The 16,719-nt window shown below is 39.7% G+C and overlaps 1 protein-coding gene across 21 annotated transcripts in view; it reads left to right on the top strand.

The window, feature by feature from the left end:
* Map2 (microtubule associated protein 2) overlaps positions 1 to 7,434 on the top strand; it is a 61,830-nt gene extending 54,396 nt beyond the window's left edge. For all 21 annotated transcript variants that reach the window (XM_051154186.1, XM_051154183.1, XM_051154177.1 and 18 more), the window contains 3 exons: positions 1,737 to 1,818; positions 6,377 to 6,489; positions 7,069 to 7,434. In XM_051154186.1, the coding sequence (XP_051010143.1) occupies positions 1,737 to 1,818; positions 6,377 to 6,489; positions 7,069 to 7,284 (411 nt within the window). In that variant the 3' untranslated portion in view covers positions 7,285 to 7,434. The remainder of the gene's footprint in view (positions 1 to 1,736; positions 1,819 to 6,376; positions 6,490 to 7,068) is intronic.
* Positions 7,435 to 16,719: the final 9,285 nt, after the last annotated feature.

Here is a 16,719-nt window from a genome sequence, read left to right as displayed (position 1 = left end):
CGTTAGATGTGCCATGGCAAACTCTCCTTATGCACTAACTGTTTTTCGGCCTTTTCAGTCATCAAGGAACTTCTATTGGTGTCTCTGTTGCTCTGAAAAAGTGAGCCAGGCCCACACACTTAAAATTACTCTTGAGGCAAAGACCAATATACATGAAAGTGCTCAGAGTATGGGATGTCAGTCCTCCATGGTGTCTTATTCAACAAAGTTAAGATAGCTTTTGAAATAACACGAAACTGGAGAAACATGGCTCATCTATAATTCAAAGTGAAAAGACTGCAGTTCCAGCACACATGCTATCCCGATGGGACTTGTCCTGTCTCTTTCGTTTAAATGTAAATTATGTCTTATGAAAAGAAATGAATACTGAATTCATACTTGTTTTGTGTTGGTTGAGGCAGAGTTGAACTATTCAGTTAAACTCAAGCTGATGAAATTATGGTTCCTTATAAAATAAGGGTAATTTCAGCAGTTGAATCGTGGGACTATTTTTTTTTCTACCCTCTGAATGTGAGAGTGATCATCTGTGGCTTAGGTAATGTACTGGGTGCCAGAGCCTGAATCTTCAGTATAAGATTTATCTGTCTTCTCACTCTTCAGCTGGGCAGAAGTGGATTTAAGCACTAAAAAGAAAATATTAGCCCTGTCTATAAAGTAGACTGAGCAAGGAGACTCCACCGTGCGAATCCCACACTAGTGTGTGCTGGGCTCCTTCACGGATGCTGGTCTATGCCTCAGGATGAGTATCCACACTGACTTGCTTGTTCTCCTGAGTATAAGTATACATAACTCACTCCAGTTCATTCCCATGAGAGTAGCAGCAGATGGACACTGACGCCCCACAGGGCAGGTGCCTTTGGTTCCAACACAGCAGTAAGGAATAAGCTCAGATAGTGTAAGATCTTCTACTAAGGTAAAGTGGGAGCTTCTAACCTGTCAGATAGTGGCTTTAAACTTTCCTCAAGAGAAGACTCACTTGTTTTATGGTGCACATTCCCTAAGGAAGTCTTACATCCTTACATTCTTCTGATGTTGATGGACACTGGACCATTCCAATGAACAAGGGGAAACGCTACTGCAAATACAGACAGGCAACACATTTCAATGAACCATAAAAGCAAGAAAAACAGTATCATTTTCTAAATCAATGTGCAAAAAAACTTCCACTTAGCCAAGTGAAGCAGACAGTTTAGGAATGCTCACTTGGAACTTTCTTCTGTCTTTGTGCTGGTCTTGTTACTGTGAGCAGCTTTAACCACTTCTATATAAAAGTCATATTGTAAATAATAACCATGCTTCTCTTGACTTTTCATTATGGAAAAGTTTAACATGGTGGGGCTTTTCCCAGGATGCTTGCCTTATTAATACAAATATTCCTGTGTTCTTTCAGTGTTATCTGTTTTCTACTAATAAAACTTCTATTCCAGGGTTCTCACTTATTTGGGTTCTTCTTTCCAGTTTGAAATAGGGGGAAGAGATGGAAAAGTCCCTCTCTCTCTCTCTCTCTCTCTCTCTCTCTCTCTCTCTCTCTCTCTCTCTCTCTCTCTCTGTGTGTGTGTGTGTGTGTGTGTGTATGTGTGTGTGTGTGTTTGTGTGTGTGTGTGTGTGTTTGAATGTGTTTGAATGTGCTGTTACATGTTACAAGTGTGGGTATGTGTCCAGGTTTGTATATAAGATGGGGCCGGGGTACTTCCATATCTAAACTATCTTAAGTTAATTTTCTATGATTCACACAGGTACAAATTGTTACTAAGAAGATAGACTTAAGCCATGTGACATCCAAATGTGGCTCTCTGAAGAACATTCGTCATAGGCCAGGTAAAAAAAATAATAAGATATTAGTAATAATTTACAAAAACTTAATTGAATTAGAGAAGTAGGCAAACAAAATTCTGTGTGTGTGTGTGAAAAATGTTTCAAACTCCTGATACTTCATGTTTTTATTCATAGAGACAGGAGTTTAAACTGTCAAAGCATCTCACTTTGGGGTCAGTGAACCTAGTTATGTGGAAAAGAGGCCATGTGTACAGAGCAGGCATGAACACTGGGGCTCTTTCAAACCATGCGGACTACAGTATGCACCGAGTCTTATAGACAAGAACAGCAAACAGAGACAGTATTTCCAAATGTTTTCTGCATTATGTAAAATAGGACTGAATATCTCAGCTGAAGAAAGTCATTTGTCTGGCTCATTGCTCCAACTCTTTCTTGGGTAAATAATCACCAGGAATCCTCAGCAGAACGTAATATGCCCCCAGCCCAAGCTTGGAAATTAGACCCTGATGTCCTTTTTGGTTATCTCATAAGATAGTACTTTCAGGTGGAAATTAAATTTCCATTTGCCATGGTGGGGTCCTCATTTCAAAAAGATGAGTATTTATCATGGTTGCTCTGAATATCGGAAATAGATTATTTGTGCTAAATCCCACCAAAGGTTTTGAGTTCTTGAAGATAATTTGACACTATACAATTTATAATATACTGGACTGGAGAAATGGCTCAGAGTTTAAGAGCACTGGCTGCTCTTCCAAAGGTCCTGAGTTCAATTCCTACAACCATATGGTGGCTCATAGCCATCTATAATGACATCTGGCACCCTTTTCTGGTGTGCAGGTGTACATGCAGGCAGAACACTGTATACAAAATAAATAAATAAATATTTATAAAACAATTTACAATATACCATTGGACTACAGAATGGCAAAATAATTGGCTTTATTTTAAATACTTTAACCGTATGTTTGGTATCTTAACATAAAAACCAAATGTAGATTAGCAGATTAATTACCATCTCAGATGTTATCAAAAATGAGATATAACAAAAATTTAGTCGAGACTTCGGGACAGGAAATGATTAAGACTATTTCAATTAGATAGAAAGATAGAGGAGGTCTCAGGACATAGATAACTGCATTGGAAAAAGTTAGAAATAAGTCTTCAATGTGCCCAAGGGTGTCAATGACAAATCAAGGAGATTGAATCTTTGTGTATGGACTCTGCATTGCCGGGTACAGAACTGCTCCAGTGGAGCCATCTCTGCCCATGAGCAACAGAAGCATGCCTCTTAGTTCAGATCTTCAAAGTCCCCAGTCCATAGCTGCTCTACCACTGCACGATGGATTTGTGCTGTTCAGTCTATACTATAGCAAGGTGGCATTTTGCCACCTTACCAATTTTCTAGCAGAATACAAAAGAAAAGAAAATACTGCTTTTTTTTTTTACTCTGGACAGATAGAATTAATCTAATTTACCTGGAGTTTAGATTCTCAGAAACCATTATAGAGATAACGAAATAGTCTGTGTATGAACTACTGGACATAAAAGACTATTGTCACAGACTCCCACTTACTTCTAAATCTGGTTCCTCTATTATAACTAAATCGGATGGTTAAATTCATAAAGGAAGTGTCAGCGTGGTGATCCTTGACAACAGCAATCTTTTCACAAAGTTGTTATGAGGATGTGGAGTCTCTACACTGAAGGCAAAGAGAACAGCTCAACAGCTGAAGGCATAAATCAAAACACCTACACTTGCTGTAAAGCCTGATGAAGGTTGTAGTTGTTCATAAGTGCCGTTCAGAGTGGCTGCCGAAGTATTGGAAAACCTGAGGCATCTACCTCTAAACTCACATGGGCTTGTCTAAACATCACCTAAGACTGTCTAGTGAGAGCCCAACAGAGCTAGCCTATGCGAGCTTCCTTTGTTGGGTGTCATTTGTGTTAACATTACACTATTTTCCTTTCCTTAGGAAAAAGTTCAGTAACATCTTAACCTAACTGTATTGACACAACATACAAAGAAAAGGATCTTAAGAGAGCAATTTCTACCAAAGACTACAAAAAATGTATACTAATAGTAATAGTATTAATAGTAATAATAATAATAATCTGAAGCAATGACTATCCTCTCCAGCTCCTAACCAAGACAACTGCATTTACACAGATCACTACAAATGAAGCTAATTCTATCACAAGCAGCAAGTGAAGCACACAGGCTAGGTAAAAACACAGGAAGAGTAATGTAGCATGAAATGATACATATGTAGCGACATCTCCCATACATGTGAATTACATGGTAGTTCATGCATATATATTTAGAAATATCTCCCATACATGTGAATTACATAGTAGTTTATACATACATATTTAGAGATATCTCCCATACATGTGAATTACATGATAGTTCATGCATATATATTTAGAAATATCTCCCATACATGTGAATTACATAGTAGTTTATACATACATATTTAGAGATATCTCCCATACATGTGAATTACATGATAGTTTATATAATCTAGATTTTAGAAGGAAAAAAATGAGTGGTTTTGAAGATGTATTTCAACACCTCCCAATGTGAAGAGGTCCCTAGCTAAGCAATTAGGTATTATCATAAACGTCTAGAGTTAGCACAGTAGAGATGTCACAAGCTTAAGAGACATGAGATTAACTCTTCATGAGACCTTTTTCTTTACACTCAGAGAAGATAATATGATCAGGAAAGTTTTCTCAAGGCAAGCATTCTCCATTGTACTTGTGATTTCCCCAAATGTCGGAAACTCAACTGCGCAATATATGGTAGTGAAAAACTGGCCCCTAAAAAGTTAGAGAAACATAAGCATCAAGAATCCCGAACTGAAAAGGGTTTTCCATGTTTTTATAGGTCCTTGTAGCCATTTTTAAAACCAAAATAACCATGGACATTTAAGATCAAAGGATCAAAATATTGCATGTGGTTGAAGTCAAGCATGCTACAAAAGTAAAACAGATCTCTTAGGTACAGATATATGAGAAAGATTCTAGTCTACCTTTCCAAGTCAAGGATGTCAGCAAATACCCATCCATGGTTAAGAACAGGCTGAGAGGAGCTGAATAACTAGTGTAGAAAGAAACCCCTATGTTTGAAAGTCTGAGAGGGGCACACAGGGATAGAGAGAGGACCGCCAGCGGGTTGCCATGGCATCACACTTGAGACTGTCAGCCTTACAGAAAACGGCATGATCAAAATCCTGTCTCAGTGTTACCAGAGCAGCGACAAGGTCAGATTTGCATCCATACAGGACTCTATTCGACATCCCAGCCTAGCGTTCTGCATTAAAGGGGGAAGCTGTAGAACTAGTTGTGAAGGACTCAACTCCTGACTCATTTTTGTCAACAGAGTTGTTGGTGTTGAAATTTCACAAGCGAAAGCAGTATTCTCACTCATTATTTATGGTGGAATGGTTCCAAGACTCCATGTTGGATACCCAGCTCCTCTGGCTGCTTACATAAAATGACATATATCCCCCCATCTATATGCTTTAAACCACCTCATTATTATTTATGACATCTAGCACAACCTAAATGCTGCGTAAATCATGATTATATAATATTCAAGGAATAATGATAAGGACATTGTTCTGAAGATGCAAATATGCAATACAGGTATTTTCCAACCCAAGAATGTAGAATCTGCAGATATAGAGAGGCAACTGGGTTTTGTCTGCATACACACTGTCTGCCTTGCTTTCTGCTGCTGTGATGAACACCATAACTTAAAGCGACTTAGGGGAGCAAAGGGTTCATTTCAACTTGCACTTTCAGGTCACGTTCCATCATGGAGGGAAACAGGGAAAGGCGGGGACTTAGCAGAAACCAAATCAGAAGCCATGAAGAAACGCCACTTGCTAGGCTGCTCTCTGTCTGGCTTACTGGCTCATATATATCTAGCTTTCTCACAACCCAGGCCCACTTGCTAGGGAATAGTGCTACCCATAGTGGGCTGGGCCTTCCCACAGCAGTCAGCAAACAAGACAATCTCTGACAGACAGGGCCACAGGCCAGTCTAATCTGGACGAGCCGTCTATTAAGATTCCCCCAGACAGCTCGAGGTATGTGCAGTTAACAGCTGAAGATCTCTAGGACAGACACCATCGCAGCCCGAAACCCTTCTAGATGACGGTCTTGTTACCAGGAAGACCAATGAACAATAGTTTCATTTCCATGTCATTTGTGCTAATAAAAATAAATAAATAAAAGGTTAAATGTCTGAGATATTGGAAAGGACACAATATGATATTTTCATTATTGTGTTATTTTTAGAAGTCTTGTTAGAACATGAAAACCTCTCTGGATTCTGAGGCAGACATGGATAAAGAAGTAATGCATAATATGTGAGGCAGTCTGTGTAATAGCATAGGAAGAATGCCATCGTCTTGGACCATGAGGGGAAATGGTGTGGACTGAAAATTCTAACAGGTTCCTCTTGTGTCTGGTTAGGAATAGCAAAATATAGCATCTCCGGCATTCTTTACAGCTCATTCTTTTGTGAGAGTAGTTTTTATAAATACAAGCTTTCATTTTGGCAAGGCATTTAAGAGGCTTTCTCTTCCTGAAGGTGGTGGACGTGTGAAAATTGAGAGTGTAAAACTGGATTTCAAGGAAAAGGCTCAAGCTAAAGTTGGTTCACTTGACAATGCTCATCACGTACCTGGAGGTGGTAACGTGAAGGTAAGAGATGAGGCCATGGACCAGTTATGTGTTTGTGCAAGCATATTTCTTATGAAATATTCCTTTTTAATTTTTAATTTTTGAGATTGTAATATAATAAATTAATATAATATAATTATAGTGTTTCCCCCTTTGCTCTCTCTGAAACCTTCTTTCTCTTTCAGATTCGTGGCCTTTTAAAAAATTAGCTCTTGTTTCATACATACATGTTTATGTATGTATATATATATATATATATATATACGTATATATTTATATATACGTATATATATATATATATATATATATATATATATATATATATATATATATATATATATATATATATGTGTGTGTGTGTGTGTGTTACTAAATAGGAGAACCTAAAGCTGTCACTTTAGGAAGCCAGTATAATTCCTAACTACATTCTGAAAAAGCTTGACCAAAATGGACCTCTGGCTAAAGAGCTTCTCAAACAGGAAGGATGAGGGATGCTGAACTGAATAGACATCACACCTTATCAGCTGTGGGACATGGGGAAAGAGCTGGCGCCTGGTGAGGATGCTTGGGCTAATGAGGGCTATCGTTTGTCTTAAACAGATTGACAGCCAAAAGTTAAACTTCAGAGAGCACGCAAAGGCTCGCGTAGACCACGGGGCTGAGATCATCACACAGTCCCCAAGCAGGTCAAGCGTGGCCTCCCCCAGACGGCTCAGCAACGTCTCCTCTTCTGGAAGCATCAACCTGCTCGAATCCCCTCAGCTTGCCACTTTGGCTGAGGACGTCACTGCTGCGCTTGCTAAGCAGGGCTTGTGAATACTTCTCCTTTAGCGCTGGAGTCATATTTAGGCATGAGCTCGTGGCAGGAGTGGGCTCTGAGCAGGTGTCATGTTCATTCTTTACAAACCATAGATAAATAATCTCATCTCCAAACTGTAGTAATTGTTACAATTTTATATTTAAAAAAAAAAAAAAGAATAGTATATGCAGGAAATGATCTGATTTCCATCCACAACAGGAACACATGGCTTTACATGGATACAGTTGGACAATTATTTTCGCTCTGCTCTGTTTTGCATGGAGTATTATTATTATTTTTAAAATTGCATTTTTACCTTTCATGTGCCTGAAGGCTATCCAATACATTCTGAAAGGCCTTGTTAAAAATCCAAGCTGCTCATTTTCACTATTCTGTTTATGGTTGAAAAGATTAAAAACTGCCCATTGTCACCTATTACAGGTTAAATGAAAATCAAGGAGTCTGATTGCAGGAAGGAAAGAGCATGTAAGAAACACATTTTAAAAGTGTTATTTTGTATAAATGGGAAGAAAGATGCAACTAAGTTATTGACATTTGGGAACTGGATGATTATATCAGAGTATGCCATTCCAATAAATTATTTAACTAAAAGCTAGATATAAGGCATTTGAGCTGTGGTTGAAGAAGTGGTGCCAAAGTGCATCTCCTAGGATTGATGCACTTTCGTTAGGATGGGCTTGTGTCTGATTAGAATGTCAGTTGATTGGCTAGATTTCTGTCCACACAATCAGTTTCACACCCCCATTCCGTCTGTTTGATACAGTATTATAGATATAAATATATATATATTTCTCTGTGGCCATTTGTGATACTTCCTCATATACTTGAATATGATACTTCTTTATTCACAGTATCTGTGTCTCCTGCACCCTTTGGTGTTGCAATTTTAGGTATGTGAAAGTAGATGTTAGCAGGGTCCTCTCCCTATTTAAAGATACATTTTAAAAAGACAAAAAGTTTTAGCATGAAGTTGCTTTCTGTAACAACTCGAAGCTGTAGCCCTGTTTTATTGCCAGAATCAAGTCTCTCCTGTGATGCTAGAAAATTTAATTTTTCTTTGCTTTCACCAACATGGAGTTTGTGGAGTAGGTCCGGTTATACATAAAGGGGTTTATAGAGTGTTGGTTCAAGCATCGCGGATTTATCTCATGTTTAATCACTGAATAGTTTGGGTTTTATGCCCATAATCACTCATGAAACAAATTTCTTATTGTTTGTTTCCTCTCTTTCTTCTGTTTCTTTCTTTTTTTCATTTGCTAAAGTTGAAACCAAGAATAATAATTTTTGATACATTCTCCTGTTCTCCAAATAGTATCTGTTAATTGAATTCTCTGTTAGAAGATATTTGGCTTACTTACCTACAAAGGCCCCATGATCAAAAAGGAAAATATAACATATTAAGAAGCTACATATGTAAAACCTTTGAGACACAGATATCTAAACCCATCACTCCAGGGTTCCACATTAAGTCTGTACAGGAACATGGCTTATTTATCAGTACATACTATTTTTTTTCTTATCTTATACTCAGTCTAGACATCACAATTCAACTAACTCAATCTAAATCATACTGAATAAGCCACAGTCAATGGCCCAAAATAGGACAAAGCATTATCAAACCAGGTGGACTTTTTTCCTTAATATATTATTTGTTCTTTTTCCTGCTCAGGATTGGCAGACTGAATCTGAAGAGTTAAAGATGAAAAGCTTGGCTAAGGTTTTTATGTCTATGAAACAAACCAAGCCCTGCATAGAAAAGATAAGATGACCATGAACAGGACAGAGAACTGTAGTAGGAGGTATCTAACCCAGAAGGCCAGGGGGTGCAAAAGCACAGAGAGAGAGAGAGGTGGCATTTTAGTGACCCATTGAGTGTTACAGCCAATGTGACAGCCACGTGGAAAACTTAGCATCAAACTGAGACAGTCTTCTCAGCTAGGAGGCACACACAGAGAGAGATACACACAGCAAACAAACAGACAAACAAAAAACAAAAACACGCCTTTGTAAATTGGTTATTTTTGAAATAACTTTAAAACTACTTAATAATGTTTTTTTTTTCCCCGCTCTGGACAGTTCATTCCTTACCCTTCTCTTGTAATGTGCAAGATATGGAAGCAGGAATAATTGTGTGTGGAGAAGGAGCGTCTCTTCTTACATGTTCTGATAGAGCTGGACAAGAATTGAAGTTATCTAGGAAAAAAGAAGTGACTAGATAGATTAATGTGGTCTTAAAGCTATGAGGAAACGAATCTCAACCTAGTTTATCATAAAAAAAAAACTAGAGTAACTGAACATTTTCTAAGTGTTAAAATTTGGTTTCTTACAAAGTGTTTGAAATAAAATTGTGTGAGCCCCACACTAAAATAACCATTTATTTCTAAAAACAAGCCCTCCTTTTATGTTGATGCAACACGAAGGACCTGAATTTTTGTGCCAGACGAGACAGAGAAATGCACAGGCTAAAACCATTTTCTTATGGGAATCTGGGATGGACCCCCACCTTACTTACTCACTTAAGATAATGACTCAAATTAAGCTTTTTGGACACCCACTTCTGTGGGGACACACATACGCTGATCTAGAAATGAAAGCGTCACAGTTCCATTTCTAGATCCACCAATGCCAGTTTCTCTCTGGCTTTAGCCTTTGAGAACCTGTTTAAGAATACTTAAGCATCCAGAGCTTTGAAGAGTTCAAAGGCCACCTTTTCCAGGGAACTCACTCACTCTGGGTCTCCTGCAGCTGAAAATTGGGTACCTTGCAACAATGCAGGAAGGATCCGAGCTTCTGATGAGTTTCATAGGCCATGTTCTTTAGGAACCGACTCTCTCTGGATCTACCTGCTGAGTTCCAGCAGGACCAGGGGCCGACATCCCACCCGCAGGAAAAACACCTGTGCAACTCCAGCTCAGTTTGGCTGAAGGTACGTGAAGGAAGAGGTCCAGTGAACAGAAGACTCGACTGTAGTTGGCCTTCTCCACACACACACTCAAACAGAAGTGGGGTAGAAGAGAGATCAGCAGCCAAACGTAGCATTATGCCAGCAGTAGAAGATAAATAATCTAAATGTGGATGATTCTGACCTAGCTGCATTTATAGTCCTCTTATTTTTCATGCCACCAGAAAGAAAGGAAGTAATTTATGGTAGAAGTAGCAAAGAAAAGTAGATTAATCAGTTGGGGAGGCAAATGTTCAGGTATTTCTTCCAAGATTGGTATGCTAAAAATCAACACTGATGTTTGTGTTTTCACACCTAGAATTTTTAGCCTGGACATATAGATTGAGGCCAAGACCCTCTGTAGGAAAAAGACTTTTTTCACCTCCCACCCCCCACCTCCCAAAAAATGCCAATCATGAAAGTCCACTTCAACTTTAGCAAAAAAGGGACATTTTTTCAACAAAAAGTATGCTCTGTATGCTGGCTTCCCAAGGTTCCGACATACCACGACAAATCTGTGGGGGGTTCTTTCTTCTGATAATTCTAGAGCCTGTTACCATAGGAAGGCATATCTTCAATGGCTGGTTGTAGTTAGTTCATGTTTTTCAATCAATTTGCAAATGTATTTGTTGCTGTATAGTGATTGTTTTGCAAAATAAAATTGCTTGTCACCTAACTACAAATTTCAGGTTTTTTTTAAAACATTGTTTTTTCATCTCTAGAGGGGAAAATAAGTGTGTGTGTGTGTGTGTGTGTGTGTGTGTGTGTGTGTGTGTGTGTGTGTATCTGTGTGTGTCTGTATGTGTTGTGAGATATATATATATATATATATATACACATACAAGTTATTTGATTCAATAAAAGAAAAACTGAGTTGGCTACATTATCAATCAGATTCCTATTATGTGTTCAGTCCCTATAGAAGGCAATTCTATATGATAAACAAATGTTTTTGGTTTTGTTTTTAGTGCTGGGCATCAATTCCAGGGCAATGTGCATAACAGAGAAATGTTGTACCACTGAGCTAGATCACCAGTGAAAATTTGGTTTTCTAGTCTAAGAGAATAGTATAAGTGAGACCCAGGGCTCATAAAAAGTCTTACAAAAGTACCATCTGAAAATTGGTTGAGAAAGAAAAAGACTAGATTTCCCACTCCAAACCCAATTCACCCATTAGCTCCCTTTTCAGTGGATCTCCAGGGTGTTCCTGAGTAAACCATGGCTCATTAGCTCCCTTTTCAGTGGATCTCCAGGGTGTTCCTGAGTAAACCATGGCTCATTATCATATCGAAATGCACACCTCTGGGTGGAGATTTAAGATAATACATTCAATGTATGAATGTATATTCAATGCATGTACAACTATGTAACAAGACAGAGCATGGGAAAAAATACCCCATGTTATACAGACGAGACAAAAATAAAGTGCCAGGGTAATGTGTATCCTAGCTTGGTGCAATGTGTCCTTGGGCAGCTCAACTGTCTTCTCGTTCCTGTATCTGGAAGGAACATACATAATAAATCCTTTCATTGTCCTTATCACTATCTCAAGTTCTTTGTTCCAGGGCATATAAGCCTAGAACTGGTTGTGGGTGCCCACTGACCCCCAATATCAGCTGACATCATTATCAGGTTGCTGTCTGTTCCCAGGACTAGAAACTTCAAGTGGCTTAAGCATTCATTCAATTTCTTGGTTCAGTTAACTACTTAGACAGGTCGTCTGGCTACTGTGTTCACTTCTCGGGGGCACAAGAAAACATCTAGTCACCCCAGATATGCTCCAATAACAAACCAAAATATGATTTCGCCAAAGTACAACTTAGTGAGACCCATAAGTTTATTGCATTTTCTTATTGAGAACAGATCAGGGATTACATACAGCGGCAGTGGTAACTGCATAAGCAACCGAGTCACCTCAAAATCCCACCATATAATGGATGATGACTTCTTAGAAACAACATCATGAAATCTCTCTTTAAACCTTTTACTTTATTTTAGTATACACTTACACTAGCATTGTCTAAGATCACTTGTAGCTGGAGGAGAAATAGCTGGAATTGCAGGGAAAACTCTCCTAACCCTCCTTGGCAGGGTCAATAGCTCCATTCCTATAGATCTGGCTACCACTGCTTGGGGCTACTCTAGTTGTAACTGGTCAACATCCCAGAAAGGCATCTGGTTATAATGGGAGGAAAAGAAGCTATACAATACTATCTCAGGCGTGGCTGGATCCAGATACCCAAAAGGTTGATCAAGAACCTCTCTTCCCCGCCCCCCCCCCCGATCCAAAAGCCAGTCATTCAACGACATTATCAGGAAATTTTCCCTTTTTTAGGTCTCTTTCCTCTCTATATAACCAGTATAGTGAATAATTCTGAGTGACTTGCAAATTGTGACCAAAACACAACCTTGCCTTTGTGTCCAGGTCTGTAAATATTATTCTATTGAAAAACTATTGACATAAGCTGAGATTTGGGCTGACCCATGACTTTCTCTTTTTTTGTGTGCCTTATTTTTTTTATTAATTTATTCTTGTTACATCTCAATGGTTATCCCATCCCTTGTATCCTCCCATTCTTCTCTCCCTCCCATTTTCCCCTTATTCCCCTCCCTTATGACTATTCCTGAGGGGGATTACCTCCCCCTGTATATGCTCATAGGGTATCAAGTCTCTTCTTGATGAGAGAAGCATGGGAGAATAGCAAATTAGAAGGATCCAGAGGGTCCTAGAAACCTACAAGTAAAACATTATGATAGGCAGATTTGGGCCCAGGGGTCCCGCTCAAACTAAGGCACCAGCCAAGGACAATACAGGCGGTAAACTTTAAACCCCTACCCAGATCTAGCCAATGGTCAGAACATTCTCCACAGTTGAGTGGAGAGTGGGATATGACTTTCTCATGTACTCTGGTGCCTCACGTTTGACCATGTCCCCTGGAGGGGGAGACCTGGTGGCACTCAGAGGAAGGACCCATGACTTTCAAATCACTGTCAGATAAGAAAACCCTGTTACTTGTGGAGAGTCTTACCAAGAGCCTCAGATATTATAATCCAGTGATAATCACAACTTGGATCCTGATGCTTAGACCTGATGCTTAGAACTAACGCTTTGCTTTGCATTTGGGCGTGGTCTTTTCTGTCCCCGAGCGGTTGCTGGTTTTACAGCCTTCAGAGATGAAACTTAAAGGGATAATGGCAGGACAAACACATCTAGAGACTGGAACTCTGTGCCCACTACAGCTTAACCAGATCTTTCCTCTTTCCCACTGAGAAACTAAGAGATCAGATCAGCTTCATGCTGCTGAGTTTTCTGTCCCTTCCAAGTGGCTCTTCTGGCCTCTGAACTCCTCACCCTACTGACTCTAGATGTGGAGGCAGCTCTTGCTTCAGCAGCATCCCTCAGCCCTAAATCTAGAACCACCAGGTTTCTCCTGAGTACTAGAGTCCCATAGGAATCTAATGTCTTCCAATATCTCAGCCTTATGGATCTCGTTTGGAAGTTCGTTAATCAGCCCTTTGGATGCCTGCACTAACCTGAGGCTCAAGAAGCTACCACCTCTCCACCAACATTGAATTTCCATACACAAACGCACACTAAAATCCCTTATCAATCTTCCCACATCAAACCACACTCTTTGTCCTCTCTGAGTGTCCTTGATTGGTAAGACAATCCTTGGTGTTACTCCCATTGTCCATTTATATACCCCGGAAGGGGATGATTTTCCACATTGTCTTAGTCACTCACTGTTCTATTGCTGTGAAGAGACATCATGACCAAGGCAACTCTTATCAAAGAAAGCTTTTTAATTGTGGTGGCTTACAGTTTCAGAGTCTGTTAGTCTGTTATCACGACCACAGGGAGGATGGCAGCAGACAGGCATGGCACTGGAGACATAGCTGAGAGCTACATCCTGATCTGCAGGCAGAGAAGAGTAAGGGTGGCAGGGGAGAGCTGGGCCTGGCATGGGCTTTTTAGACCTAGATTCCCCACCCCCAGTGACACAGTTCCTCCAACAAGCCCACACCCATGCCAACAAGGCCACATCTCCTAATCTTTCTCAAATACTGCCCCTCCCTGATGCCTATGGGATTCATACACACACACACACACACACACACACACACACACACACACACACACACACACATATATATATATATATATATATATATATATATATGATCCCATGGGACCACTCTTATTCAAAAACCACACACATTTTCTCTTTGTGACCTAATATCAACTTAGCAGCATTTCAGATGCTCAAGCCAAAAGAATACCATTTTAATATGTTGTTGCTTTTTTATACTTTTGACTCCTCTCTCAATGTCTGTGCCTTCTGAGTGCAAAATGAATAAAGACGAAATGGTACTGCCTTGTCTCCTAGAGCCCCAGAGGCATTCAGAGACAAGTGAAGGAAAGTCTTCCAGGACCAATCACAACTCTGGGTAAAGAGCAGTCCACATTCACACAAAGTCCTAGCAGGAAAGGGCAAAGAATGGATAATGGGATGGAGGGGACTTCTAAGCAAAGACAGAAAGTCTGAGTGAAAAGACACATCCGGAACATAAAATTACCTGAAATGTTTGTGAGTTCAGGAAAACGAAGCCCAGATATAGCATTCAATATTTTAATAGACTCTAAAGATGATCATCTACTGTGAGAGCCAAAGAGCAGTTATTAAAGGTTTTGATAATCATAAATGGCATTAGCTCAGTCAGGTGGGGTGTGGTGGGGTACACCTTTAATCCAAGAGGCAAAAAAAGTATCTCTGAGTTTGAGGCCCAGGTCTACAGAGTGAGTTCCAGGACATCCAGGGCTACATAAGGAAGCCTGTATCAAAATAAATAATAGATAGTGGAAGGAAAAAGTCCACTAGTATTATAACTCACTAGTATTAAGAGAGCCAGGCATAGTAGTACACACTTTAATCCCAGCACTGGGGCAGCTGAAATAAGGTTTGAGCCAGCTTGGGCTAAATAGTGAATTGCAAATTAAGCCAGGCTTCAAACAGAGACCCTGTCTTTAAAATAGTGATTAATAAAAACTCCTAGAGGTTGTTGAGTTAGAGATATTCCTATTTATTCACTTAGTTCTGGTGCCACTTGATGTGCTGGGGTGGGTTTGGGGAGGAACTCCACTTTTCTGAGGAAAAGGGGAGAGGGGAAGGGAAAAGAGGATAGGCAGGTGGGACCTGGAGGAAAGGAGCTTCAATTCGTATGTGAAGTAAATACATTTAATCTAAAAAGCAGTAAAGAATATGAAAAAATCCTATTTATGAAGATTTTTCATACCTATAGCTGTGTCACTTCTGAAAACCAGGTGCTAGTTTTTATCCCCACAATCAAAAGATACTGCCTGACATGGATTTTTAAAATGAGTTATTGCATTTGTTTTGTCAACATTTTACATTTCAATTTAAATGAATCCTTTAATAATTGATGAAATCGTGTTTTCTCATTAAATTTCAAGGGATAAAAAAAAAAAGCGAGGTAAACAATGTGTCTTAGTTACTTTCCTATCACTGTGATAGACATCATGAGCCAGAAGCAAGTAGGAGGAGGCGGGTTCATTTGCTCTACTGTTTGTAGAGCAGCATTGAGAAAAACAAAACAGGAACAACGCAGAAACTACTGAGGAACACTGCTTGTTGGCTTGCTCCCCATGGCCTGCTCCACTTGCTTTCTTTCTCTTTTCCTTTCTTCCTTCCTTCCTTTCTTTTTTTAGGGGGTGCATGTGGGTTTTTAGAGGCAGGGTTTTGCTGCATAGCCATGACTGTTTTGAACTAATTTTGTAGGCCAGGCTGGGCTCAAACTCACAGTGCTCCATCCGCCTGACTCTGGCTCCCCAAGGGCTGGGATTACAGGTGTGTGCCACTACGCCCAGCTTTCAGCTTGCTTTCTTATCCTACCCAGGACCACCTGCCCAGAGATGGCATAGTCTATGGGAGGTTGGGTTCTCTTACATTCATTAGAAATTAAGAAAATGCCCCCACAGACATGCCCACAGGTCAATCCAACAGAGGCAGTTTGAAGCTCCTCTTTCCATCCTGAAACTATGACAGATTCAAACACAAGTCTAGACATGATTATCTTCTGTGGTTCCTATACTATATAGTGTCTCTACTGTGCTGTAGGTACTGTGTGCTCTTGCACACATACCCTCACTGTCAACAGAGAAGACATAAATAAATGAGTGTAGTTGTGTTCCAATATCAGTTAACTCATGGGAACCAGAGTCTGAAGTTCATATACTATTTACATTTAAATTGTTGTATTCTTCCTTTTTAAATTTGTATTCCTAAAGAGACAAAGGATCTGATTTTTCTCCTCTGGCTTTGGTAAACTGGCACCTGATTTGGATAGGTACAATGATATTTTATAGGGTCGCTGCTCCTTATCTCACAGGGGCAAAGGGGGAGGGAGAACCTGGGTGAGAGACAAGCCACTGAGGAGACACTAATGCCCTCAGCTGAGTACGTGCTCCACC

This window comes from Acomys russatus, chromosome 12 (genome assembly GCF_903995435.1).
Source record: "Acomys russatus chromosome 12, mAcoRus1.1, whole genome shotgun sequence".
Lineage (NCBI taxonomy): Eukaryota > Metazoa > Chordata > Mammalia > Rodentia > Muridae > Acomys > Acomys russatus.
Note: the sequence above shows the minus strand (reverse complement) of the source record. Positions and strands in the feature narration are given on the sequence as shown.